Genomic DNA, 26,621 nt, shown 5'->3' on the forward strand with positions numbered 1-26,621 from the left:
CAATGCACCAGACAGAGGACAATCCAGAGTGTCGGAAAACCTTTGACTATTGTATTAAATGCTTATCCATGGTTACGCCCCAAAATCGTGACCAATACCCAAAGTGATCCAGCTGTGGAGAGCAGTCTTTAGAGAGTGGGAAAAGCTCCAACCAGACAGATAGTTAGAAGGTGAGATAGGAGGTCAGACTAGCGCTGTGCGATTACAACCTGAAACAAGATCACCATATAGTGAACATTTTACCTCATTTACAATAAATGAACAATTAGGACACTCCCGTTTTTCACGTACCACCCCCACTTCCCTATTTTTATGGCACTGAATTTTTGTTCTGGTTACTCACATGTGAGCGATTCGGTTTGGATAGCGTACAGTTAATGAAATATCCTTTAAACAAGTAGTGTGAGACAGGATGGCATGGGTGGAAAATAATTGATATGACCAAGTTCACATTGATTAATAATGCGTTCAGAAAAATAGGAAATCAAAAATCACAGGCACGTTCCTGAATTTCTAAGAGTAGCAACCTTCATGAGAGAAAATGTACAAAGCACATCAAGATTCTCATGTAAAAGCCTAAAAGCATGGCTGTCCACTAATGCACTGTCCATCAAAGAGTCTCAAAATAAGAGATGACAAAGTCATGTGTGAAAAAAGGCAGAGAGAGTATGGGGGAAGAAATGTGTTCAGGGCAAGGGTTGTGTGTATCAAATGGCCATTAACTTTACATAAATGAATAACACAAGCAATTATAGGGAACTTTGTAAACAGCCTTTCTGCTTCTATCAGTCCATGTCCATGTTCCTCAATCCTCCTGCTAAACTGACTTTCACTCTGAAAATGCCTGTATCCAGTTACTGTTGGTCTACTGAAGTTCATTGAGAGTGAGCAGACAGAGAATCGATAGAAGGTCTATATATTTCTGTTGCTATTACAAACATACTCATATAAGTAGAATTCAAAGCTCTCATATACAAGTGCTGTGTGATCCTGGAGCAGTTTAGTGAGATAGTTATCGGGTAGATTCTAGAATGTACTGGGTAAAGTCAGGTGCTGCCTGGTATGCTATGGATCCAGTAGGTGGCGCTGCCTCCTGTGACTGTTAGGCCCAGTTCACATCTGCGTTTGGTAATCCGTTCAAGGAGTCTGCATGGGACCCCCCACACTACACTTACACAAGATTTCAGGAGCCAAATTGCTAAGGTACGTTTATAAGGCTTACACACCTACAAGATGCTGGAGGGATTAGCTATGGCACTTCTCTGGTATAAAATAGTAGCAAATAGGCAATTTGCAAATTTACACCAATTGCAACTAAAATAGCTGCAAGAGGTGATTTTATGCCAGTCACTTTTAATAACGTGGTTGGGGATAGAAGTCAAGGGTGGGCATCACATTCATCATATACACCTTAAAATGAGCTGGGTTAGACATTCACCTACGCACAAGGATGCTTTAAGGATCACCTAGGCCAACCTAAGGGGGCGTTCTAATTTGCGCTCGTGTCCACCGCCAGTCCTATTCCACAGGAAAACTGCATGGGGGGTTGCTTCCTGGCGGTCAGTTTTAAAACCAATTCATTTGCGTGGGATTTAAAAGCAAACCACCAGTGTCTGCATGCAGCCTCTCCGTCAGAAACCCTGTTTTTTTTTTTTGTTTTTTTTTTTTGCATGAACATAAAGTTCTGCATGTCTGACTGTCTGTGCAAGGAAGAAAAAAAAAACAAAAAAAAAAAAAAACACTGTTTCTCCGCAGAGAGGATACGTACAGACACTTTGCTTTGAAATCCCATTCAAATGAACGGGTTTTAAAGCTGACCACTGGGAAGCCATCCCCTATGCAGTTTCCCAGGAAATAGAACAGAAAGCCGGCGGGCGGACAAGGCGCAAGAGTGCATGTCCTCTAATCATGAAGTAAACATGCAGTGGACAAACACCAGTGTACAATATGGCTGTATAGGTTTCCCCACACTTTATTTTACACTGAAGAGTTGGTAGACTAAATTTAAAGGGTCTCTATCATTGGGAAAAGTCACTTTTAACTAAGCACATATTTGCACAGCCATTATAAAGGCTATTCCACACCTACCTTTTGTATGTAAATCGCCTCAGTGGCTTTTGAGTAAGTCCATTTTTATTCATATGCCAATTAGCTTCCAGCCAGCACAGGAAGTTCCCAGCAGCACTCGTCTCTGCTATTCTCTCCTATCTGTGTGTGCAAACAGGAAGCCATCAGCAGCAGCCTGTGCTGTACACATAAATAAGAAAGAATAGCACAGAGGGTGCACAATGAGACTTCCGGGGTGCACTGAGAGGCTAATTAGCATATGAATAAAAACTGGCTCATTCAAAAACCACTGAGGCGATTTACATACAAAAGGTACCTTGTGGAATAGCCTTTCTAAAGGCTATGCGAGAATGTGCTTAGTTAAAAAAAAAATAACTTTTCCCAATGATAGAGCCCCTTTAAGAGAAAAAAAAAAAATTCCAATACGTACTTTTAAAGGGGCTCTATCACTGGGAAAAGTCATTTTTATCTAAACACATCCTTGCATAGCCTTTAGAAAGTCTATTCCACACTTACCTATAGTATGTAGATTGCCTCAGTGATTTCTGAATAAGTCCGTTTTTATTCATATGCTAATGAGCTTCCAGCCAGCTCAGGAAGTTCCCAGCAGCCTCCTCTCTCCCATTATCTTCTATGTGTGTGAAGCAAACAGGAAGCTGAGTCATCAGCAGCAGCAGTCTCCCATAGAAAACAATAGGAGAGGTGTGCACGATCTATCGTGCACCAGTCTAATTAGCATATGAATAAAAATGGACTTATTCAGAAACCACTGAGGCAATTTACATACTATAGGTAGGTATGAAATAGACTTTCTAAAGGCTATGCAAAGGTGTGATTAGTTAAAAATGACTTTTCCTAGTGATAGAGAGCCTTTAACATTTTTCTTTTTTTTTTAACACATATACATATATATATATATATATATATATATATATATATATATAGTCATAGATTTCCAAGATTACTTTTTTAAAGTAAACCAAGTCTCTGCTGACCGCCTTAAACATACAAGACCCTTTTCTATATCCCTAGCTTCAGGGATTAGCGAATTAACATCTGACATGTGACATTGTGAATAAAAGGCTCATGATTAGGCATGTGGCTTTGTAACACTACAGCCTTGTACAATGAGTAGCTAGCAGGGAATGAAAATCATCAAGCTTTACAAATGTGCACTAGACTGACAAAAAGCCTTAGTCACACAAAACATTCCTTTTAGATCCTAAGAGTTCAGTATAACTTTTCTGTAAAACCATACAGCCACCATATTCCTTATTATTGAAGAATGGATAGATAGATAGATAGATAGATAGATAGATAGATAGATAGCTATGTATATGACTTCAATGAAGGAACTGCAACCACAAGGTGGCATCATTATATTAAACTACTAGCAGGAGGACCCGGCTTCGCACGGGTATATTACATTTTATGTTTGTGTAGTGGCCCCATAAGAATTGTCCAATTTTGCACTGGTGTATTTTGTATGTGGTTTGTGTGTATGTCCATAAGCGTCATGTGATTATGTGTATCTCATTTTGGATATCAGTGAAAAACCTGTGATCAGTTGTTATGGATACCTGGAGTAAAGTTGTATCTAATCCTTCCCCGTGTAGTACTGTGTTTAGACACAAGTATCTAATCCTTGTTGGTGTGGTACTGCGTGCAGATGCACATATCTAATCCTCTGGCGTGTGGTACTGTGTGCAGATGCGCGTATCTAATCCTCCCCCGTGTGGCATTGGGTGAAAAGGCACGTATCTAATCCTCCGGCAAGTGAAACTGTGCAGACGTGCGTATCTAATCCTCTGGCGTGTGGTACTGTGTGCTGAGATGCGTATAATTCTATGGCGTGTGGTATTGTGTGCAGAGGCATGCATCTAATCCTGCCCCATGTGGTACTGTGTGCAGGCGCAGGTATCTAATCCTCACCTATGTGGTATTGTGTGCAGTGCCATAGTTCCGAGGCCGCAATTGCGAGCATGCGCAGTCGGCTCTACTAGTGTAAGAGCCGACAGAGGTGACGCTGCTGAAGAAAGAAGGGGAGGATCCAGCAGAAGACAGAGGTGGCGCAGGATCCTGTTCTCGGGCAGCGGTGGGGACGCCCTCATCGCATTTTTAGCGCTGGGGCCCTCCCCCATCGCTACCAGAGAACTAATTTACATACCGGTAAAAAAACAGTATTACTAAGGAACGGCGCAGCGGAGATCCCATCTAAAGGTAGGAGACGAATAGCCTTTCTAAAGGCTATTCCGACGTGTTACCCACAGAAAAAAAAGTTTTTTAATAGTAGAATCCCTTTAAATATATGAAGGGCCCCATGTGATAATTGACCAGTGTAAACATCCCTTTTAATGTGTGGTGAGTCAGCTACGTGCTTTGCCAAACTATACCCTCAAAAGGAGAAAAAAAAACTAAAAATCTAGATGTTTTTCTACATCTTGTGAGGCCATGTCACAATTTTTAAATAAAACACTCAGCTCTAAAGTCTTAGTTACTCAAATATGGAATATACTTTGCCATGGACATGAACTAGATCTGCAAACATACATAAAGCCCCTCCGCAAAGCCGTGCCGAATTTCCATATGGAAAACCTGAAGAATTTTAAAATAGAAGCAAAATGAATGAGATGTAAGAAAGATCAACCACATCCTTTGAAAAAAAATATATATTATGTATTTCAGTGTGAGACATGCAAGTTACCTGCTAGAATCACATCACTGGCACAAAATAGATAAAATAAATAAAATTAAAACAGATACTGTTACCTGTACAATCACAAGACAAACTAAAGCAAAAGTAGTTGCAATAAAAGGTGAACCACCTGGATTTCCCGGCTCCACCCTTTCTATTTGGATGCAGAAAGCGCATAAACAGCCACAAAGCAGAAAGTAGAGACGTTCAAGGCCAACTCCAGCACATCACAACAAAACAACGTTCTAGCAGACTCCATACAACACACAAAAAGAAAAAAAAAAAAAAAAAAAAAAAAGACAAATTGACAAGCGCCACATGAAAAACTTATAAAGGTAGTTCTCTTCCATGTAGAAAACTGATAATGTATAGCTACCTACAACAGGGATACAGAATTCACATAAACACGTTATTTACTGGGAAATGAAAGACTAGATCCTTCTAAGCTTTAGAATCCTTGCCAAAGCAAGTCAATGCAAACAGCTTATGAAAGAAACACCTTCAGTCTCAACTCCCCTGGGTAGTGTGTACAAGGGAGATTCCCGCATACAGATAATGATTTCTCCAGAAGTTGCTTTCAAAGCAACTAAATACAGGCAATGGGTAGCATAGCGGACATTAGGAATGCTGGCTTACAAAACCACCAACCCCATCTCAGCGTACGCTGGACTCCAACACATCCATATTATACATCCATCTATCTATGTTACACGCACACACGCACACAAGCACACAGTCTTCTAAACTAAATTGATAGTTTATAGTAGAACAAAAAAAAGGGGGAAAACAACATTTAAAATGGTGCCTTTTAATGAATATCCAGAGAGGTCTGGGGTGGGAATGTCCTACCATTTATCTTTGGAAAATTAACTGGAAAGCCCCTAAGATTGGAGGAGGGTAGAATAATAGACATGAACGTAACCATTCCAAAAAACAGGAGTGTCCAGTCATTGCGCTCTCAAAATGATATGCAGTCCCTGTCCATTTAAAGGTGACCTTTCATATTCTTAAACACTAGTGGTGACATATACAGCTGGAAGGTTGACAGTGTGCTGTGACCCATATGCAGAGACATTGGTGACGTTAGTGCAGTAATATCGGTAACGGAAATTATCAGAAAGGCCGGCCTTACAGCTCAGCTTCATCACTGGGTAGTGAGGAATGGCCCCCCGCAGTACACCTCTACAGCCATGTTGTACTGTCAAGTGGGGAGCGCCTCAGTAACCAGTGATAACGCCGAGTGGTAAGGCTAGCACCTCTGACAGTGCAGCGATATCTGTGCTGAAACTAATGGCACCATTATCTCTGTAACCAGGGCACATGCCAACAAAGGTAACAGTGCACCAAATTCAGCACACAGTCAGCCTTCTAGCAGTATATAACACAGGCAATATTAGAGGACATGAAAGACTAAGTCTATGGGAGCTAGGGCTGTGGAGTGTGTGTGTGGGGGGGGGGGGGGGGCGGTTGGGAGGTATCAAAATAAAATTTTAAGTTATTGATATGTAACAATATACATCTAATTATTCAATATTTACCATCATTGGAATTAAATCTCTACATTTTTAATGAATTCGAGAATAGTTACGCCTTCTGACAGATTCAAATTCCTTTTATAAATGGATGAAATTCTTGGTCGGTTTGTGAAAAAGTAAAATCAAAGTTGGCGGTTTGGCCTACTGACTCTTCTACTGAACTCTGGGGCATCAACAAGGGGCAAAAATAACCCTGAGCAGCAATCCACAGAGGTATCTCTTTTTGTTTTCATTTGAGGCTATAAACCTAGCTATGTTTCAAGAGGTCTTCAACAGCAGACAGACTTCTAGGATTGTTACCCTCCAAAAAGGTTGTGCTGGAGACCGTTTCCTTTCCTGGCAAGAACAAATCTGCATAACTTTATTAGAGGAGCAAATCAATATGGAAGTCTCTATAAGGTTGTATTTCTCACCAAGGAATGAAGACTGGCCATCTGGAACCCTCATTATTGCCATCAGTGGGAGTCCTCTAGCTGTTGCAATGCCAACAATCAAAATTTACTCAGATACACAGGTCTATGGTGGGAGCCTGGTAGAGTACCTGTTTGCTCCAAAAAACGACAAGAACATTATATATAGCAGAGTGAAACGCTGTCAAGCTGACACTACTGAAAGTTACCTGCTGGCTGTAGTGTGAAGATAGTCTGTTGTACGCACTTCAATTTACAACAATGGTTATCACTAGGTTTGGGCACTTGGGGTGCACAGTACTGCCCTGAGATTACCAAAATAACTGCTTTTAGAGGGGAGGGGTCAGAAAATAAACACTTACAAAATACTCTAATAGGAACCTCCTCTACAAGTCAGAACAGAGGGCAACCATGTAACAGTTTAATTTCTGCAACATTGCAGAAGCTTTCAGTGCAGTTTCCCCTAAAAATACAAAGAGCGGGAAAGATTCTGTTAGTTATCACGAGATCTGTGACATGGTTGTCCATGCCCTGTAACTCGACGATCAATAACAAAGTTCGCCCACGCCCTAACTCATATGATGGTCATATAAGCTGTATCAGCCTTGAAATGCATGATAAATTCTTCAGGACGTTATCGCACACCACATGTTTCCCAACTCCAATGACTCGCACATTCATCAGGGGTAGTGACAGTAATACATTACAGTTTGCTGTAAACGCTTGTTATTCTGAGAAAAGAGAAGTGAAACTGTACAGATCCGTGGGCAGATAGAGGTTATGCCAGTTATAACCGCATAAATATATTTACACAATTCAAACATAGTAAAATGGAATATTAAAATAATTATTAATGTGTTACACAATAGGACATGTCCTATTGTGGTCTGTTTTTCTGGCCTAACTTAATGCCTAGTGTTAAGTTTTAACATCTGTTTTTCGCCAATGTATCCTTTTCACCAACAAAAATTAGTGGGATGCATCAAAAAAAAAAAAAGTTTAGCCATTTAAAGGATTGTTAAAAGCTGATCGTAAACTGATATAGCAAGAAAAAAAATGGACATTGACGGAAAGCAGATGTTAAAAATGCATATTTTTAATGTCTTTTTTTTTCTCAGCCGTCACGTGGATGTATGCAGAGAGTCACACAAGTGTAAAACAGTTAATGTGTGTTCCTGTTTTAGGTTTGCAAATCCCGGCCCAACCACAGGACCCCCATGAAGATCCGGGGCTGTCAATTGAAAAAATGTGTATATATATATATATATATATATATATATATATATATATATATATATATATATATATATATATATATATTTCACGTGTGTGTGTTTGTGTGTGTATACATACACCCCAAGTTTTATACCAACATGACAATATGGCAGTAAGCTGACAGCAGATGTAAAAACAAGTGTGAGATAATACAAAGATTTACAAAGCACTAGAAGGAAACGTTCAGTTCCTTTAGATTACAAAGAATCTTATTTGTAAGGCTTTCCCTCTCCAACACCGTTTTTTTAAAGTTCCAGGAGCAAATGACTTCCAAACATGACAGCTATTTACAGCATAGCCAATATTTTGTCACCAAGATATTGTAAAGTCTCCCTATGCTGTTAGGAGGAGTGGATTTCCCCCATTGTGAGTGGAGTGCATATGTTCACATTTGATAACACACCATTAAATAAGGTAATGAAGTTGTTAATGTGCCTATGACAAACAGGCGGCTTAGATCTGTACTATCTAATCTCCAGGAGAGTTGCAGGTTAGTAATGTCGCATACTTCTTCAGTCTGGCTGTGCTGATACCAGCTGCTTAAAAGCCTGCTGAGGAGGAAGGGAGGGGGACTATTTTGGGTAAAAAGGAAATGGGAAGCAATAGGTTAGAGCACAGATAAGGCATGGTATCATATTTGGGAGAGGTGATAAGTGAATAGGGAGTTTTCCAACTAAACTGCACATAACAGTAAAAACAAAACATGGCACTGCATATATAGTAAAGTCGTGTAATGCTAGTCAATAATTATAGAAAATTGCTATTTTCTGAACAAGTGTAACTGGACAGTGTGAATGCACAAAAATGATCAATGACAAGCAACCACAAGTCTCATCACTGTTTACCTGTATTTCATCTCAACTCTAGTGGGAATATATAGGGAAGCCAGCAAGTGAGACAGAATAATGGACACTAGACTACTACGCTATACATTATAAGCCAGCTATTACTTGTAAAGTGGTCGTGATTTGCCCGTACTACTTATATATTTCACAGTCATTTTTACTTAACAGCGGATTTAACAAAACTCAGAGCAGAATAATTCTTTTATACTGATCATAACCAGCGGAACAACAAAAGACAAGTATTAGCAAATTTCCTCTAAGACCAAAGTATACATAGGCCTCCTTAAGGTGCTACTGCAGTGGCAGAGAGGACGAGCACTGACCGATAATATACATTAACACACTGCATGACTGCAAACAAGCACTGAACAGGCACTTGGAAATAGATTTCAGCACTAAAGCAAAGAAGATTGTAAGCGTAAGATATCCATTAACATGTGCAGGACATCAAGGCACCTTACTGCACTATAGCATAACACATTGATCTTAGAAGGGATTTTCTGGCCCAAAATAGTATTTTTCTAGTGATTGATGTTTAAGTCCTACATCCGGGGACCGCGCTGATCAGCTTTACTATCAGAGTATACGATCATCAGGATTAATACTGTAAAACTAAGTGATTTTTTTTTTTATAAGCACTTAAAAATTCTGTATTCACTGTTAACATTTGAGTATGATCTTACCTTCCATGGGCATGAAAATCCAAGTGTACAAACTGATCCTCATGGGAAACTGCTCTCTTGGCACGTTGGTGTTTTTGGTGTAAGGAGTCCATGTCGTAAGACAATCCTTCATAATGTTTAATATGATTATTCAATTTGTTTCCATACTGACCTGCAAAATAAAAAGCAGAAAACAGATGTAACTCATGTAAAAAAACACAACAGTTACATAATGAGGCACTAGCAACTTTCTAAGCTTGAGCATGTACAAATACAAAAGGCTTTGTGTGTTCACACCATCGTTTTTCTGGTCTGTCCAAGGATCAGAAAACTAAAAGAACACTTTCCCTTGTAGGAGAAACAAACCAAAGGTCCCTTCTATCAGGTTTCCTTTTTCACTGGAAAAAAAAAAAAAATAGGTCTGCTTTTTTATCAGACAAGAAACTGGATACTTAGAAAGAACACACGGGGAACTGGGGACAAAAGAATCCACTGAAATAAAAAAAATAAAAAAATAAAAAAAAAAAGGGCTTTAAAAGACTGATCCGCTGACCAATCAGGACAAAAAATAAGAGAGAAAAGAATACCACAGTAGTGTGAACACAGCCTTAGGTTAAACATGTCGCTTGACAAGACAAAGTATAGCCTAAAGAAATGCATACTGTACATAAACTAAACTGAGCTTCTCCACAGGCTGTGCTGACTACTGGCCAAGAAATTATTACATAAGATATATTTAGCAATATAGTTATTGCAAGTAGCTCATACAAAAATCGATTTTATATATATATATATATATATATATATATATATATATATATACATACACACACACACACACACACACACACACACACACACAAGAAACAAAACCAGTAGGGCTTTAAAAAAAAAAAAAAAAAAAAAAAATCTCAAAAAAGCTTTCACAGTTTACAAGGGGAGAAGTTTATTGACAAAGCTCTTACACAAGGAACACCTCATGAAATCAAGGAAATTACAGCAAATCTCAATCCCAACACACAACCTAGTAACATACAAATAACCACTGGAGATCATGAAACAAATCAGATTAATCCTGGAGAAGGGGGATAGGGGTGTAGACTTCCTTCCTGTACACTAGGGTTCACACTAGTGTTGTGCATTCAGACATTTGGGTTAGCCGGGAGACCCAGGCCAATGTTTCAGCGGTTACACAGAGACTCCGGGTGTCTGCAGTTTCAAAACTGATACAAACGGAGAAAACGCGCGTAATACATTGAAAGCATAGGGGAAAAAAGCCTCCCATTGATTTCAATGGGGAGCGCACTTATGCCGGCTCCCATTCAAGTCAATGGGAGCTGCTTTTTACGCGCTCGTTCTGAACGTCTTTTTACAATTCAGAATGAGCGCAGCGTTACATCGTGTAAAGTCACCCTTAGCACCTTTACTTTCTTAGGATCCGGGAATGTTCACACTACTGTCACTACTGACATTGGTACTGTCATCAATCATAGGATTACAGCAACAAATGTTAACAGTAGTGGAGTAATAGACAAAAAACCCCTCAGTGTTTCCGTTGACGAAAGTAAATAACACGACACGCTATCTTTCATCATAATGGTTTACTTTTATAACAGAAGAAAGTTTTGCATGCAGAGCTTTTTCTTTGATCAGAAAAGTAAAAAATATGAAGGAAGAAGCTTTTTGCCAATGGAGGGAGCTTCACTTGCACTTGTCTTAATGTCCATTGCCCTTACCCACTAATATTGCGCAGAGATTGGGTAGAAACCCAGAGGACCCCATTATAGTCTATGGAGGTCTGCAGGTTTCCATGGGTAAACAATTTTTAAGTGGATAAGGTTTATATTTTTCAGGTTTGAAGAACGGAAACCCGAACGCTACTGTGAATTTAGCTTAGCTTAACTGAATTTATAGCTCAGTTACCAGCATGGCTGACTAAACCAAAGGGCCCCTTCCCATTAAGTTATGAGTTCGTCTTCCATCATGGACTTCCATGCTTGTAGTGTAGTAAAGGAACATGTTTTGGAGAATACATTTCACACAGTGGACAAGTTGAAGGAGTTCAGCTCGCCAACATGTATTAACACTGGTGCTAACCAGAATTTGTGTGTTACTGCGTTTCAGACTGTCAGAGACAAGTTCTAGGAATGTTGCCACATTAACTGAATACCACCTAAGAGACTAACCATGACCTGATCCACAAGAAATACCTTCTTCTAGTCAACCCTGCGGTATGCACTACGCTTCACTTCAGTTTTCACTAGTGGATCCCATTGAGATAACAGATAAAACAAAAGACAGACCTTTTTCTGGACGTCACTTATACAGAACACTACAGTAGAAACATGATGTGGATAATACATATCAGTTTTAATGCCCCTTTAATCTGACAACCAACCTGTCAAGAAATCCCATTAATCTGACAAAAATCACCCAATGAAGTTTTAGTCCAGAAACACTGTTTTGTAGAGCTGTTATTTTATTCTCCAGAGGTAGAATAATGAACCATTTTAACCAAGAAAGAGTGAGCAATTTGTGTTTATTAATTTATATTCTTATTCATATCACAGTCTCAGAAGGAAAATTAAAAGCATTTCTCAAAATTCAGCTAATGATATACCGTCATGCAGTAAAACCTGAAAAATTGGTTGAAAAATTTTACTACAAACTGATCAAACAAGCCCAAAGTAAAGCAGCAGGTTTCAAACATATCCAACACTAGTAGGAAGTCGACGACTGCAATATTAAACCAGAGTGGTTAGCAAAGGCTATCTGGCGGTAATATATAATAGGATAGCTAAAATGTAAAACCGCTAATAAAAAACATTTTGGATCTTTAAATCCCAATCCCTTCACCTTTATGACACACCTTTAAATCGCGCCAACTTTCATGTACCAGGAATCCATCTACCTGCCAAAAATATAGCAATTAAAAGCATCCTCTCCTTTAAGATTCCAGTCCTTGGTTCAAACTACTAAAGAAGCAATTGTCCTCAAGGAAGGACATCTGTTGTTTTTTCCTTATCTTCTTGTAGCTACTTGTTCCTTTGAGAACATCCCAGTAAATGGATTCTAATGTCCTCTAATCTTTTGTCCCTCTGGGTCTGATGCGGCTCTGTGTATTCATTTATCTTTCACGCATGACAGCTTTCCTTCATCTGAATTCTTCTGTCATTTTTTTTTTTTTTATTCAGGGAAAGGTTCGGCACCTCATAAATAACTAACTTTGGATTTTAAACACTGAAATAAGTGATGTTAATAAGCCAGGATATCACTTGTACTGAAACAGAAAAGCTTAGAATGGTCTTTATTTTCCAGGCGCTGTTCTAGCATTTTATTCTTTTTTTTTCTGTTATCGCATTAGGAGGGGCTTGATGAACATTTTTATAATTTACTTTATTAACCTATGGTACTTTCTTCTAACAAAAAATAAGTTCTAAGGTTCACCCTAGCAACACTAAGCGTTAATAGGGGAATCGGCCCTAGAATTCACCCTCTATTGCCAGTAAATACAGATATAAAATTCCCAGGGATATGGGAGGATCGGCACTGGAAATAGCTGCATCTTTTGTTTTATATTTAAAAAATAAATAAATAAAACAACCTATCCAGGCAGCCCCATTAATTTCCATAGGAATAGTGTGTTTGCTGAAGCTGGAGATCATGTTAAGTATATTTAGCATGAGTCAAGGTGTTGCTATAACTTTGGATCACCTGGTATGTCTGACTCACCTCTGCTGGGTAAATAAAGCACAATATTGTTTCCTGCTCAGCACTATTACAGCACCTACATCAAGTGAATCAGCAAGAACATCTTGGAGTCAACTTTTCCCCAGAGATGCATGTAAACAGAATTTCTTTCACTAATCTAACCTTAGAAACTGCTTTAGGAATTTGATGACAAGCAGGGTAGGGGTGAGACTTATCAACCATGACTCGTATCACATTTGTGATGCACATTTAGCATGTGTGCCAGGAAATCTCCCAACAGATGCACTAAATGTACCCATTAGGGCTATGGAGTCAGTTAGCTTTAGGGAGATGTCTAAGGCCTCGTTCACATCTGCATTGGTAATCCATTCGGGGGAGTCCACATGGGGACTCCCTTGAACGGAATAACAAATGCATTGGCAGACTTCGTGCAGTGAAAGCACATGGACCCCATAGACTATAATAAAAATAATAATGCACTCAAATATTAAATATAACTACTAAAGGGTCAGTTCACACTGAGTTTTTTGGTCAGGATTGTGAGGCCGTATTCACCTCAAAACCCTGACCAAAAAGACGGCTCCCATTGAAATCAATGGCGGCCTACGCCTCAGGTTCAGATCCAAAAAACCCTGTGTGAACTTACCCCAAAATTTCAAATTTTGACATAATAAATGCAACAGAGAAATTCCCCATTTATAATTAAAGAAAAAAAAAAAAACACACACACAAAATAAAAAAAATAGAATTGATTATATTATCTAACAGTATCCAGAGAAAGCATAGCAAGCTTTTTTTTTTTTTTTTTTTAAACTATATCACTGTAACAAAAAAATCCACCAGTGTCTTCAAAAAGATGGAAACATATTGATAGATAAATATATATTTTACAGAATGGGTGACTGTGTGCACCCCAATCATTGAGGTCGGAGAACAAGCCGCAAAACAAACACAAAAGGATCTGCCCTCAGTTTCTCAAGGCCCCATACACTGGACAGTGAAATATACCCGGTCGTGTGTGTGTATATGGCAATAGAAATGAATGGGTCAGTGTGCTACATTAGCTGTGAAAAATGTAATTAGCACACTGACTGTGAACACAGTCGTGTGCATGAGAGCCAAGTCCAGACAAGACTTCTAGAAGAGACCGTGAGTCCCGATTACCCCATCCACACAGATTGCGGCAGCAATTCCTATATCAGAGTAAGGGTGCATTCACACTGAGTAAACGCTAGCTTATTTTGTAGAGTAAAATTACACTTGTAAATTTTGCTATCCCATTGACTTCAATGATATTTTTTTACAAGTGTAAAAATACGCCTGTAAAAAATACGCCTGTAAAAAATACGCCTGTAAAAATACGCCTGTAAAATGTCATTGAAGTCAATGGGATAGCAAAATTTACAAGTGTAATTTTACTCTACAAAATAAGCTAGCGTTTACTCAGTGTGAATGCACCCTAAGAGTGAGTACATACAGAGTAATCAGGACTCTCACTGTCCCCTAGGAGTCCTGCAAGGATTTACTCTGCTGCTACAAATTATATAACTATCACAGTGCTCAGCTTCTCTCCCCTATGTCATGTGCTGTTGTCAGATAAGGCCGCAGAAATAACCTGACAGATATGCTTTCTCAGCCTTTGTGCAGAGGCCATCCTTATACTCCATTGTCAGATGTAGGCTTGATTTTTAGCGAGTATTCCGCTCGGCTTTAAATCAATAAATCTGCCAAAAGATAATCCCGACGTACACGGCTTATGGCCAATATACATACGTGTAAAAGAAGAAATGTAACCAATTTATCAGAGGCCATTGTACGCCATTCTACTTTGAAAACAAAGATAAAGTGCTAAGCTAGCATATTATTTATGTAAATCCTCCGTAAAAGTGTGTGAAAATGAGGAAACGTAGAGCTGGTGGATGCCTGGGAAATTACTTTGATGAAGTGATGAGCCAAGGAGATAAATTCAAATGTGTGCCATTTCTCTTGTGCCGAAAACGGACTTGTTCCCATTCATAGTGTAATGACAATAATGCATGCCGCCAATCAACTCTAGAGAGCCAAATTGTCATATTTTATCAGCAACGAGCCTCGTTCGACGTGGAAATGTGCTTTCAAGAAGGTTGTTAGATACTCCTCATAAATGAGACCCATCACATTATGATAAATGAGACTTCCTGTAACCTGACATACTTTAAACATATACAAGGAGAGACTAGAGACCTCCTGTGGGAGACGCATTTCAGTCAACGCATTGCACACGAGTTTTAAACATCATGGTAAAACAGTAAATCAACAGAAATTACGGAAATTTCACTGCTTAAAATTCATTACTTACAAATGGTAATAGTTTGTTTTCCAAACGTTCCAATTATTTTCTGCACTTTACTTTATTACTTGGGGGGAAAAAAAGCAAAGCCAAGTATAGAAACAACAGAATAAGCACAGAAATAGGAGATTAATTCAGACATCGGAAGTCGTGCAAATTGTATGGAAGAGGCAAAGATGACATTTAGCAAAACTCAATATTCTTCATCAAAGATTTCCTTACACCCTGAACCTGGCAGTTATGTAGGGTATCACATCTGATAGTGAGGGACTGAGGGTAATTTAGCACAATGACTGCAAAACTAGATGAAGCTGCTCCCTATCCCCTGTGACCGTGAAATAGATTTTTATTAAATTTAGAACTTCACTTTTCAGGAACAGTTTCATAAAAGCTTACTATAGGTCAGGGGAGAGCGACTGTTAGCACTTCAGGAAAATCTACTCTCTCAGCAGTGTTTCTCCAGAGAAGGAGGGAGCATGAATTGTTACATCGAGTCAGGCTATGTGCTAGCCTCAATAATATATTTTATTATTTTTTTTTAATTTAAAAAAAAACAAAAAAAAAAAACCACACACACACAACAAACAACAACAACAACAACAACAACAACATGCGCACACACACACACAACAGTAGAACACCCTAAATTAGGTGGTGTTCATTTCAGCAAGGCTGGACAGATTGGTATGAATTTATTAAACAACGATCGGGCTTCAGAAAAGTCCTACATGTAAGATTTTTTTTTTTTTGTCCACTTGAAAAAACGGACATGGTTGTAAACGTACACTAAAGGACACAAGATAAAATCCTATTGTCCCAGCTAGTGTCCATTGCCCCCTTACATTTTTTAAAGCAATGAGAGCATTGCCATTGCTCCAAAGGGCTTATTTACATATTGACAAAACAGCTGATCTTACAAACAGGGGCACAGATTCACAATGAAAAAGAAAAAATACACCAAAAATCTGGTGCAAAATAGAACTATGTTGAAAAACAATAGTAAATGTGGAAAAATTGATTCCATTCTGACACATTTTTCAAAATGAATATTGTAAATTATTTTCTAATGACTTCTCAATGAAAGGCCACGTGCCACCTCGGCAACCCCTTTACATGTGCATTATTGAGTCATATGGAAGCCACAGAGAATTTACCTATATTAGGACACTTAAAATAACTGAAAAGCACAGCTTAAAAAGAATGAAATAATCTGGTACAGCAAGTTTATAAAAAAGGATCGTGGGAAACCTGTGCATATTTAAAATGTGGTTTTCTTGGTTTCTGGCTCATGGAAGCACACCCTAGGGCTACATGTTAACTCCTCTCGTGGGAGTACAAAACTTTCTTTTATTCTTTCTTTTAACCATAGAGTCAAACTATTTTGGGTTGTTACACTTATTACAACATTTATCTCCTATTTACAGCTTTTTTGTTAAACAGTACATCAGTGAGGGGTGCCAACCACTGGCATCCACAGTCACCCAGTGCTTACTTACCAGCAGGTGAGCCAGACAGAGTATTATGGTGTATACACACACTGCCCATTAGCATGTGGAAAAGCCGCAGCATAATACAACACCAGTAGAGCAGTAGAGTAGGTAAATATATATATATATATATATATATATATATATATATATATTAGCTGCTACCCGCGACTTCATCTGCGGTGATTGTAGAAGTGTGTAAATACAGGCGCGGGTAAGGTTTTTGCACTGTGTATAAGGTATGGGATATGAAATGTAACTGTGTATCTTGTTTTTGCTTTAATGCAGAGAATACGTGAGACTTTTGTGTTGAAGGTAATTTGTATTTCAGCTGCTATACGGTGTTCTGCGAAACTGTACATAGTGTCTTTGGGACAGAGGTATTTCAGGTTAATATACCGTACTTTGTACATTGTATGATTTGTTATTTTGCGCCAGTACATGTAAGTTTTGGGCACAGGATACTCTTGAGCAAGCAACATAAAGTCTGGCCCTGTGCATGACAGTTTAGTAACTCCATGTGCCTCTTATTAATAGCAATTAACCCCATAATGTCCCTCACATTAACCCCTGTGTAAGAGTTACTGATAGAGATGAGCGAGTACTGTTCGGATCAGCCGATCCAAACAGTACGCTCGCATAGAAATGAATGGACGTAGCCGGCACGCGGGGGGTTAAGCGATCCGGCTACGTCCAAGCGGAAGTACCAGGTGCATCCATTCATTTCTATGGAGCGTGCTGTTCGGATCGTCTGATCCGAACAGTACTCGCTCATCTCTAGTTACTGATATGTGAGAGACTTGGAGGTAATTAAGTATCTTCATTACTGAGGTCTTTTATTAGTACCTCCATATGTCTCACATATTAGTAACCTTTATATGAGGCACACAGGGGTTAATATGAGGGACATGATGGGGTTTATTCCTATTAATGTGAGGCACACAGGGGTTAATATGAGGGACATGATGGGGTTTATTCCTATTAATGTGAGGCACATGGAGTTACTAACACTAAACTAATAACTCCAAATGCCTGACATTAATGAGAATAGGAACTAAAGGAAGGTAGCTGTGGGTTTCTTACTTTCAGTTTGCTAGCAGCTTCGTGTCCTCCTCGGGGAACGTTTTCAGGGTGCAGATGGCAGGAGCTATCACTATAGCTGGCAGGCAGAGACCTGAGCGATTAAGCTCCACCCCCTGGGTTTCCTGCACCCCTCTCAAAGGGGAGTGTCCTTATGCCTCAGCTCTAGCAGAGCACTGAAGAGACTCGGACTTCATTTAACTCTTGCAGATCCTGTGCTGCTGGCGTGCCAGTGAAATATGGCAGTAGTGCCACGTGTACCAGGGGTTGCTGACCTCAGCTGTAATGGGTAATATGAATTTTGTGGCTTGCTATGGTCCAAAGTGTGAGAGATTGCAGAGATAGTGATGCGAGTTTGGGTTTTGTCGGGGTCCTGGGAAAAACGTATGTGCGCTATTGTGACGAAAAGTAGCCTATTGCGCAATCGAGTGTAGTGACTATGTTTGTGGAAAATTTCAGCCAAATCGGTGGAGCGGTTTTTGCGTGATTGACCGCCAAACATCCGAACATCCAAAGTCACAAACCCACAAACTCACAAACCTTTCACATTTATAATATTAATAGGATATTTATTTTTAATTCCATTCAACTGTATAGAAGATTAAAAATAAGCAGAGTGCAGTTCTTGTATTATTATAACTCTATAACTATATCCTGGTTTTAAAAGGGGTTTTCTAAGACTGAAGGTCCTTTGTGGTTTGTAAGCCAGGACCCTCACGGATTAGCTGTTTGAGGCAGCAGTGGCATTCAAGTGAATGGGCTGAGCTGCAATACCAAGCACAAACTCTGAACAAGCCCAGTGCCATACATTTGTAAAGTACTGAAGTGGCTGCGGTGCTCACCCAAACCCCAAAGTCTCTTCAAAATACTAATCGATCAGAGTCCGAGTGTTGGACCCTGACAATATTTAATTGAAGATCTATCCTAGTGAGTGATCAATTATTTAGCCTTCAAAACCCCTTTAAGTAGGGTTGGGCAATTATGGTCCAAATTAAAATCACGATTAATTGAATATTTTACCTCGATTACAATTAATGAACGATTTTTGGAGACAGGATAGTGACTGTATTTCTCTGAAGCCCTGTGAATTACCGTATGTTGGTTCTATGTAAGAGAACTCATAGTAATAATATCATACAGTGAGTAACATATCCTTTAGTCATGGATGGTACAAATGCAAATTAATCGATGGGAGCAAGTTCCCTAATTTAACAGTTAACGAATATTTTCTGATTCATCGTCCAGCCATACCTTTAAGTTTTCACCTTATAATCTGATGTTTGTTTCAATTAAAAATTATACTAACATAAAAAAAAGCAAAAAGTTTAGGTCATCTGCTTATAAGAAGCATAAGAAAATGGAGAATTATATAAGAGCAGATACAAAATGTGTGAAGGCGTCTGAGATTTCTAAATACAAGCCAAGATTTCTATATTCCTCCCCACCCATCTGTTTGGCTTTACTACCTACAAATCCTTTCCAGGCAATTAAGTTGGGATTCCCGCTACCATTAAACTTTGCCAAGCATGTTCTAGTGTAGCTTAGCACAAAGCTTTTATATTTATGGTGACAAAAGATTACGGTATTTTAATTATTGTATCTACTTTAGACTACAGGTCTAAAGATTTTTATACATATAAAAGTAAGCCAAACCCACCCAGCCAAGTACGTGTGCGTATCGCTGCTCTTCATAGGCAGAAACAAACAGGTAAGGTGAAAGTCATGCACCTCACCTGACAGCCACTAAAGTAAAGTAAGTCCCTGTAAGACAAGGCCAAACACACTAAGGCTAAGGCCCCACGTAGCATCATGCACCCCCAAAAAAAAAAAAAGTGATGCAGAAAAACCACGGCAGCAACAGTGTTTTATTCTGCAGAGCTTTCCTCTGCGGACTTGCTGCTTCAATTATACCTAAAGGGAAACCGCTGGTGTTTTCACAGGTTTAATTGGACATCCTGTGATTTCAAAAACTACAACGGTTTTGGAAATCGCAGCATTTCTGCTGCACATATTTTGCCGCAAAGTGGGGATGGGATTCACAAGAACCCCCTCCACTTTGCAGGAACTATAAAACGCCGCTTTTTTCCCACGTCAAGGACAAACCAGAATTTACATCACACAAGGCCCTGACTTAAAGAGTGGTTTTAGCCTGCAACTCATCCACAAGTTTTTCTACCGTACATTATATCACCCCCACATAATATCGGAAGTAGAATGTGGTCTTGTGAGGACCTTTTTATGAGGTTTTGCCCATGTAGTGTCCATACCAATCTCCAGCTAGTAATACATCTGAGACAAAAGTAGGACTCTTGCTGAAGATGACAGACATCAATTCCAGCTGCCATCTTTTAGTGCCCCATGATAGCCTATGAGAGCTGTGATATGAAGTCACCGGTTTTTCTCGGTATGTAAATGAGTTCTTTCACAGCAATGAGTTCTTTCGCCCCAGCACTCAAAACAGCATTGGGGGGCGGCCCCAATGCTGCCAGAGAACTCTCCAGCGCCACCTCCATCTTCTTCTGGAAAGAGGTCTTCACCGCGTTTTCTTCCAGTGGCGGCTTCAGATCTCAGGCAAAGCCGACTGTGCATGCTCGGGGCCACAAGAAAAATGGCCGCTTACATAGTATTATAAGCGGCCATTTTCTCATGGCCGGCAGGGCATGCGCAGTTGGCTTACCCTAGGCCTTGAAGTTAGAAGCCGCCACTGGAAGAAGACGTGGTGAAGACCTCGTTCCAGAAGAAGATGGAGGAGGTGCTGGAATGTTCTCTGGCAGCATTGGGGACGCCCCCAGTGCTGTTTGAGCGCTGAGACCCACCCCCAGTGCTGCAAAAGAACTAATTTATATACAGAGAAAAACCGGGATTGCAGGCGAACGGCGGCGCGGAGAAGACAATGAAAGGTAGGAAACGAATAGCCTTTCTTAAGGCTATTTCGACGTTTTAGGGAGAGGAAAAAAAAAAAGTGATTGAATGATATGATCCTTTAAAAATGTGATCATTTGCAGATCATGTGTCACTTGCTACTTCGTTAAGGGTGTGGAGTATTTAAATCCATTTGTTACGTTACAACTGGGGGAACCTGTGGGCTTAGTGTCGGCTAAATTACGGCTCAATGGCGCCAATTTTACCTAGAGTATCCCCAGCCTAAAGAAGCTATCAAACCCAAATATATGATTGTCACCCTTAGGTCATCAATATTAGATGAGTAGGGGGTCAGGGAAGAGGCTGTCAGGCTTGGTCAACTGTCATCTAATGTGTATGATGGGCGATAGATAGATAGATAGATAGATAGATAGATAGATAGATAGATAGATAGATAGATAGATAGATAGATAGGATATTTAGTAACTCAATCTAAAACGTCATCATGGCCTATACAAATAACCTATGCCAGTATAGCTTCTTTTCAAGAACTTTTTAATAAGAGTTATTGCTGATGAATGCCCTGGCTTCTTAAATCGTAAAAAAAACCTGTTGTCACTTATAGTACCATTGTAATGAAATGCAAGTAGTTAACCCTATTCACCTATGCATATAAAATGAGGGGAAAGAAAGCATATCAAGTTGGATACAATCAGATTTTTTTTCCTGTTTAGAACATGACTGTTAGCAAATTCCTTTTTCCTCCTCTGTAAACATTTCTAGACAAAGGGCAAAGCTGAGAACATGATTCTCCCTTACGCGCTGGGAATAAAACTGGCAGAACTGTAACATCAAACAAATATATTCTCTGCAAGTCAACTGCAACCCTCCCTCTGTTAAGAAGGCAAAAATTTCCTTGATCAACCGTGTTAGAACAATTTTTCCTACAACTATTAGAAAACATTACAACATAGTGATACTAAGACTGACAGAAACAGAACATTGATATATAGTTGTAGCAGAGTTAACCCCCAACTTCTACAATTGGTAAAACTGCTGCAGCACACTATCACAATAGGCCAAAAAAAACATTGAAAAGTGGTTCACTGAACCAGGGAAAAGGATTTTCCATTGACATTTCAGCAAAGGCCCCATAAGGTGTCCGGCAGCAAAAAAGCGCTTTGGAAAAAGTCGTTGCGACAACGTAACGCAGCCCTTCCCACAGCGCTTTGCACAGAAAGTTTGCACAGGTTTCCTTTGCGAACGTTCTGCTTCAGTTATATCTAAAGGGAAACTGCCCACGTTTCTGTAGCTATAATTGACATGCTGCGATTTCCTTAAAGGGGTTGTCCCATCACAAGGATCCCATCTATACTGCTTGTTAATGTGAATGTAAGACTTTTCCTAAATACATTGCTTCAGCAAAACTGCTTTGTTTGTCCACTATATTACTTTATTCATTTTTTTTTTTGACACATCCCTTGACTTATCTGGTCATAAGTCAAGTTATGTATCTGCTGCTCTGAGGGGGGAGGGAGGAGGGGCTAAGTGAACGGGAGCGAGCCTGGAGGGGGGGGGGGGTAGTTTACCCTTTGGGGGACAAGGGGCCGCCAATACAGACCTGGCATCCGCTGTAATAGAGAGGCGGATGCCGGGGACGGTTAGACACCAGCACAGATGCCTGCAACATCGCTATGCTCCTGCCCTGCATGAAGCCAGCAGCGGCAGTAGCGATGCTGCTATTCCAGGGGGGGGGGGGGGGGGCGCCTCTCTATTACAGCAGATGCCGGGTCTGTATTCACATATGCAAAGCCAAGCGGCGAGATGCCGCTGGCCCTGCGTGCACGCTCATAGACCAGTCTAGCCTTCACTATGCGAATACAGACCCGGCATCCGCTGTAATAGAGAGAGACGGATGCCGGGTCTGTATTCGCATTGTGAAGGCTAGACTGGTCTATGAGCGTGCACGCAGGGCCAGCAGCATCTCGCCGCTGGTCTTGCATATGTAACCCCGCCCACCAATGACGGAACAAAGCCGGAAGAAAGAAGAATTTACAGCAACGAAGACTGTGAGTATGCGACGTGGGAATACCACTTTAACTGCAACAGTTTTGTAAATCTCTGTGTGTCTGCAAAGAATATATACTGCAATGTGCATATTAGTGTATTTTGGGCACCTCACTTTCACACAAAAATAGCTATATAAAGTGATCAGAATGTCATACATGAACATTGGTACCAATAAAAACTACAACTTTCCCTGCAAATAAAGAGCCCTTAAATAATTCCATCAACCTGCAGGGTTTTTTTTGTTTGTTTTCTTTTAAATTTATACGTAACAGAATACAGCCATCCAAGGAAAATCATTCACGTTAAAAATTATGTTTTATTAGTGTAAAACACAATGCCATGTTTTATTAGTTTAAAACACAAAGCCAGATTGCAGATTTTGACCTGACATTCTGCAATGCAAAATAGTTGTCGCTGACTGCCCTACTTCACACAATATGCATTGGGGGGGAATAAAAATAAAAAGACCACCCCCTTTAACATGTCACGTTTGATGTCCTCTCACCATACTATGATATACATTTTTCTTATATACTATATACACTTTCACTAGCACAATCTGTACAATCTGTATTTATGGACCCCTCCTCATACACGCAGAAGAAGGTTCAGACAGGACTGAAGATTCCACCAAGATTTATATACAATACTGGATTAAAAATACAATTCTTGCCTAGAAGCGAAAGTTAAGGTGAAAGGAAACGGAGCATTGCCTTGAGAGAGAGTTCTAGCCTCATCACTCATGGGCATGCTATTGTTTCGCTGGCATTTTTAAAAGCTGCCAGTAAGGAGAATTCCTCCCCCATACACAGGCAGTTAAATCCACTTGATATATGACAAGAAAAAAAATTACAAGCGCTGCAAAACCTCAGAACAAAAGGTAAATTGCCAGCAAACCTCACAGCCAGCATGGCAGGGAAACCTACACATTTAGAAACCAAAAGCGCTTTCTTAGGAATACATCGCTAGCGCTTACCAGATGACTACTGGTAATAATGTTATGTTTTAGCCATCTAAATTTTATGGCCAACCAAAAAAGCAGATCATAGCAATGCCAAAGTATTCCTCTTCAGGATATAGTGACAAAATATTTCACAACGCTATACACAGACTAAAACCACTTACGGTATATATTAATCCCTGCCCCCACAACTGCAATATTTTTTTAAAGTTTGTTGTTTTTGTTTTTTTAAAGTGTCAAGTGACTTATTCAATGGTATTCACAAACCAGTTTATTGCATATCTTCATTTATCACACTGTAAGGGCCCATTTACACTAGCTGAATGCTTGATCATAATAAGTAAGAGGTTTTTGTTTTACCTTCCCAAGAAAGAAAATGAGAAGGCATGATAGAATAATGGATGGTGGAGAAATCGATCAGAAATAGTTATCATATGAATGATGACAAAGCCTCCATGAATGTATGAAACACATCACTCAAACACTGACTGAAAATGTGAATGCTCATCCATTAGATGACAGTATAGACAAGGTATTGTTTCTGCAGATGTTTTGTGCACACATTGCAGCACAGAAATGCGCATTTTGTACAATCTGCAATTTTTTTTTTTACCACAGTTTGCTCCATAACGTGGTGCAAGTTTACCTAAGGCTATGTTCACATATACATTGGAATTTCGGTGGCAGTGTGCATCCAACAGCAGCGGAAGAAAAATCCTGCAAGAGATTTTGAATTTAGAAGAACAAATACCCAACTAGATCCCATCATACTTATTAGGGTCAGTCGGGCTCCATGAGTTCCACTGGTGTCGAAGTCTATCAGTTATCCGTACCTGCTGGCAGACCGGAACAATACATAGGCCTAATGCTAGATTCACACTAGCGTTCGGGTTTCCGTTCTTCAGGTCTGCTTGGGAACCCAAAAAAATGGAAAGCCTATGCACTTAAAAAGTGATTATCCATAGACTCCATAAACTAATTGAGTCTGCTGGCTTGCCGCTTGGAAACCAAAGGGAAGAAGAATCAGGGTAGCATCTGCTGATGATTCTGGGACAGCATCCTCCTCAAAGTCAGTGCCAGATTCCACTGTATGAACATACCCTAAGGCGGCACATGCAAAGACCTATAAGAAAAATGGACAATGGAAACTGAATGGACATGGTCAGAGATCAGAACCATGACATTTGCCAGCTCTGGCCTGAGACCACCCACTTGACTGTACAGAGCCTAATTATCAAATCAAACTGATTGCTTAGGACCGGAGGGGTATAGAGAAAAAATTCCAAAAGATATTTTGGAATTATCAAATATATAAATATATATATATATATATATATATATATATATATATATATATATATATATATATATATTTATTTGATAATTCCAAAATATCTTTTGGAATTTTTTCTCTATACCCCTCTGGTCCTAAGCAATCAGTTTGATTTGATTATATATATATATATATATATATATATATATATATATATATATATATAATATTATCAAATCAAACTGATTGCTTAGGACCAGAGGGGTATAGAGAAAAAAATTCCAAAAGATACCAAGACCTGGATATGTTGGAGGTGTTGAAAGATGCTCAGGTGTTGGCTAATCTCCTAAAAAAAAAAGGCCATCCATTGTATAATAAAAAGTTATGATATTTACTAAAACAAGTTGCATAGCTTTCATATTTTTAGATTAGCGGGTGTCCAATTGGGGGGGCATCAGCTGTTTTAAAGGCGCCTCTCTCTAGATAAAAGTCAAGAGCAATGGCGAGTGTCCAGAGTCTCTGTATACACTTGAGCCTCTTCTGCAGATTTAGAAGAAAAAAAAAAAAAAAAAAACACAAGAGATTGGTTCTTCTACTGGAATATATGAAGGTATAATGGTGCTCAGCATGATGTCCTCTACAATGTACAGTGTCTGGTTTGTTAATCTTTCTGGTGACAGTCTCCCTAACATACCCTAAGGCAGCACATGCTAAAACCTATAAGTAAAATGGACAATGGAAACTGAATGGACATGGTCAGAGATCATAATCATAACGTTTGCCAGCTTTGGCCTGAGACCACCCACTTGCCAAAAAACGCGACCAAAAACTGACGCGACACGTTTTTTTTTAAAGTCTATTCATTTTCCGGGAGGGAGTGGATTTTAAAAACATAGAAAACCCTGTTTAATGTAGAAGGAACAGGAAACTGAACACATCAAAGATATATTTGGAAGTAGACAGGAATAGCATTAGGATAACAGCCTATTATACTAATGCCATATAGTCTGACAAGAAAGCGGCTGTTTATGTATTTACAGACATCAATAATACTCTATGGAATATAGGTGCGCTTTCAATTACAAAAGGATTCTTAAAGAGGACCTTTCATGGTTTGGGGCACAGGCAGTTCTATATACTGCTGCAATCTGTGCCCCAGGTAAAGAGCTTTCAGTCCCGGTACCGTAGCTCTTTACAGTCAGAAGGGCGTTCCTGACAGTCTGTCAGGAACGTCCTTCTTCAAAGCAGCGCCTATCACGCTGTACAGTGTGAGCGGGGAGGAACGTCCCCTCCCCTCCTTATAATACTCGTCTATGGACGATCACTGTGAGCAGAGGGAGGGGGGCGTTCCTCTCCGCT

At 39.6% G+C, this 26,621-nt stretch overlaps 1 protein-coding gene across 1 annotated transcript in view; it reads right to left on the reverse strand.

The window, feature by feature from the left end:
- ADAM10 (ADAM metallopeptidase domain 10) overlaps positions 1-26,621 on the reverse strand; it is a 127,779-nt gene that overhangs the window by 73,532 nt on the left and 27,626 nt on the right. Inside the window, exon 2 of the mRNA XM_075273509.1 lies at positions 9,511-9,661. Coding sequence (XP_075129610.1) covers positions 9,511-9,661 — 151 coding nt within the window. The remainder of the gene's footprint in view (positions 1-9,510; positions 9,662-26,621) is intronic.

Source organism: Leptodactylus fuscus, chromosome 5, assembly GCF_031893055.1.
Source record: "Leptodactylus fuscus isolate aLepFus1 chromosome 5, aLepFus1.hap2, whole genome shotgun sequence".
Taxonomy (NCBI): Eukaryota; Metazoa; Chordata; class Amphibia; order Anura; family Leptodactylidae; genus Leptodactylus; species Leptodactylus fuscus.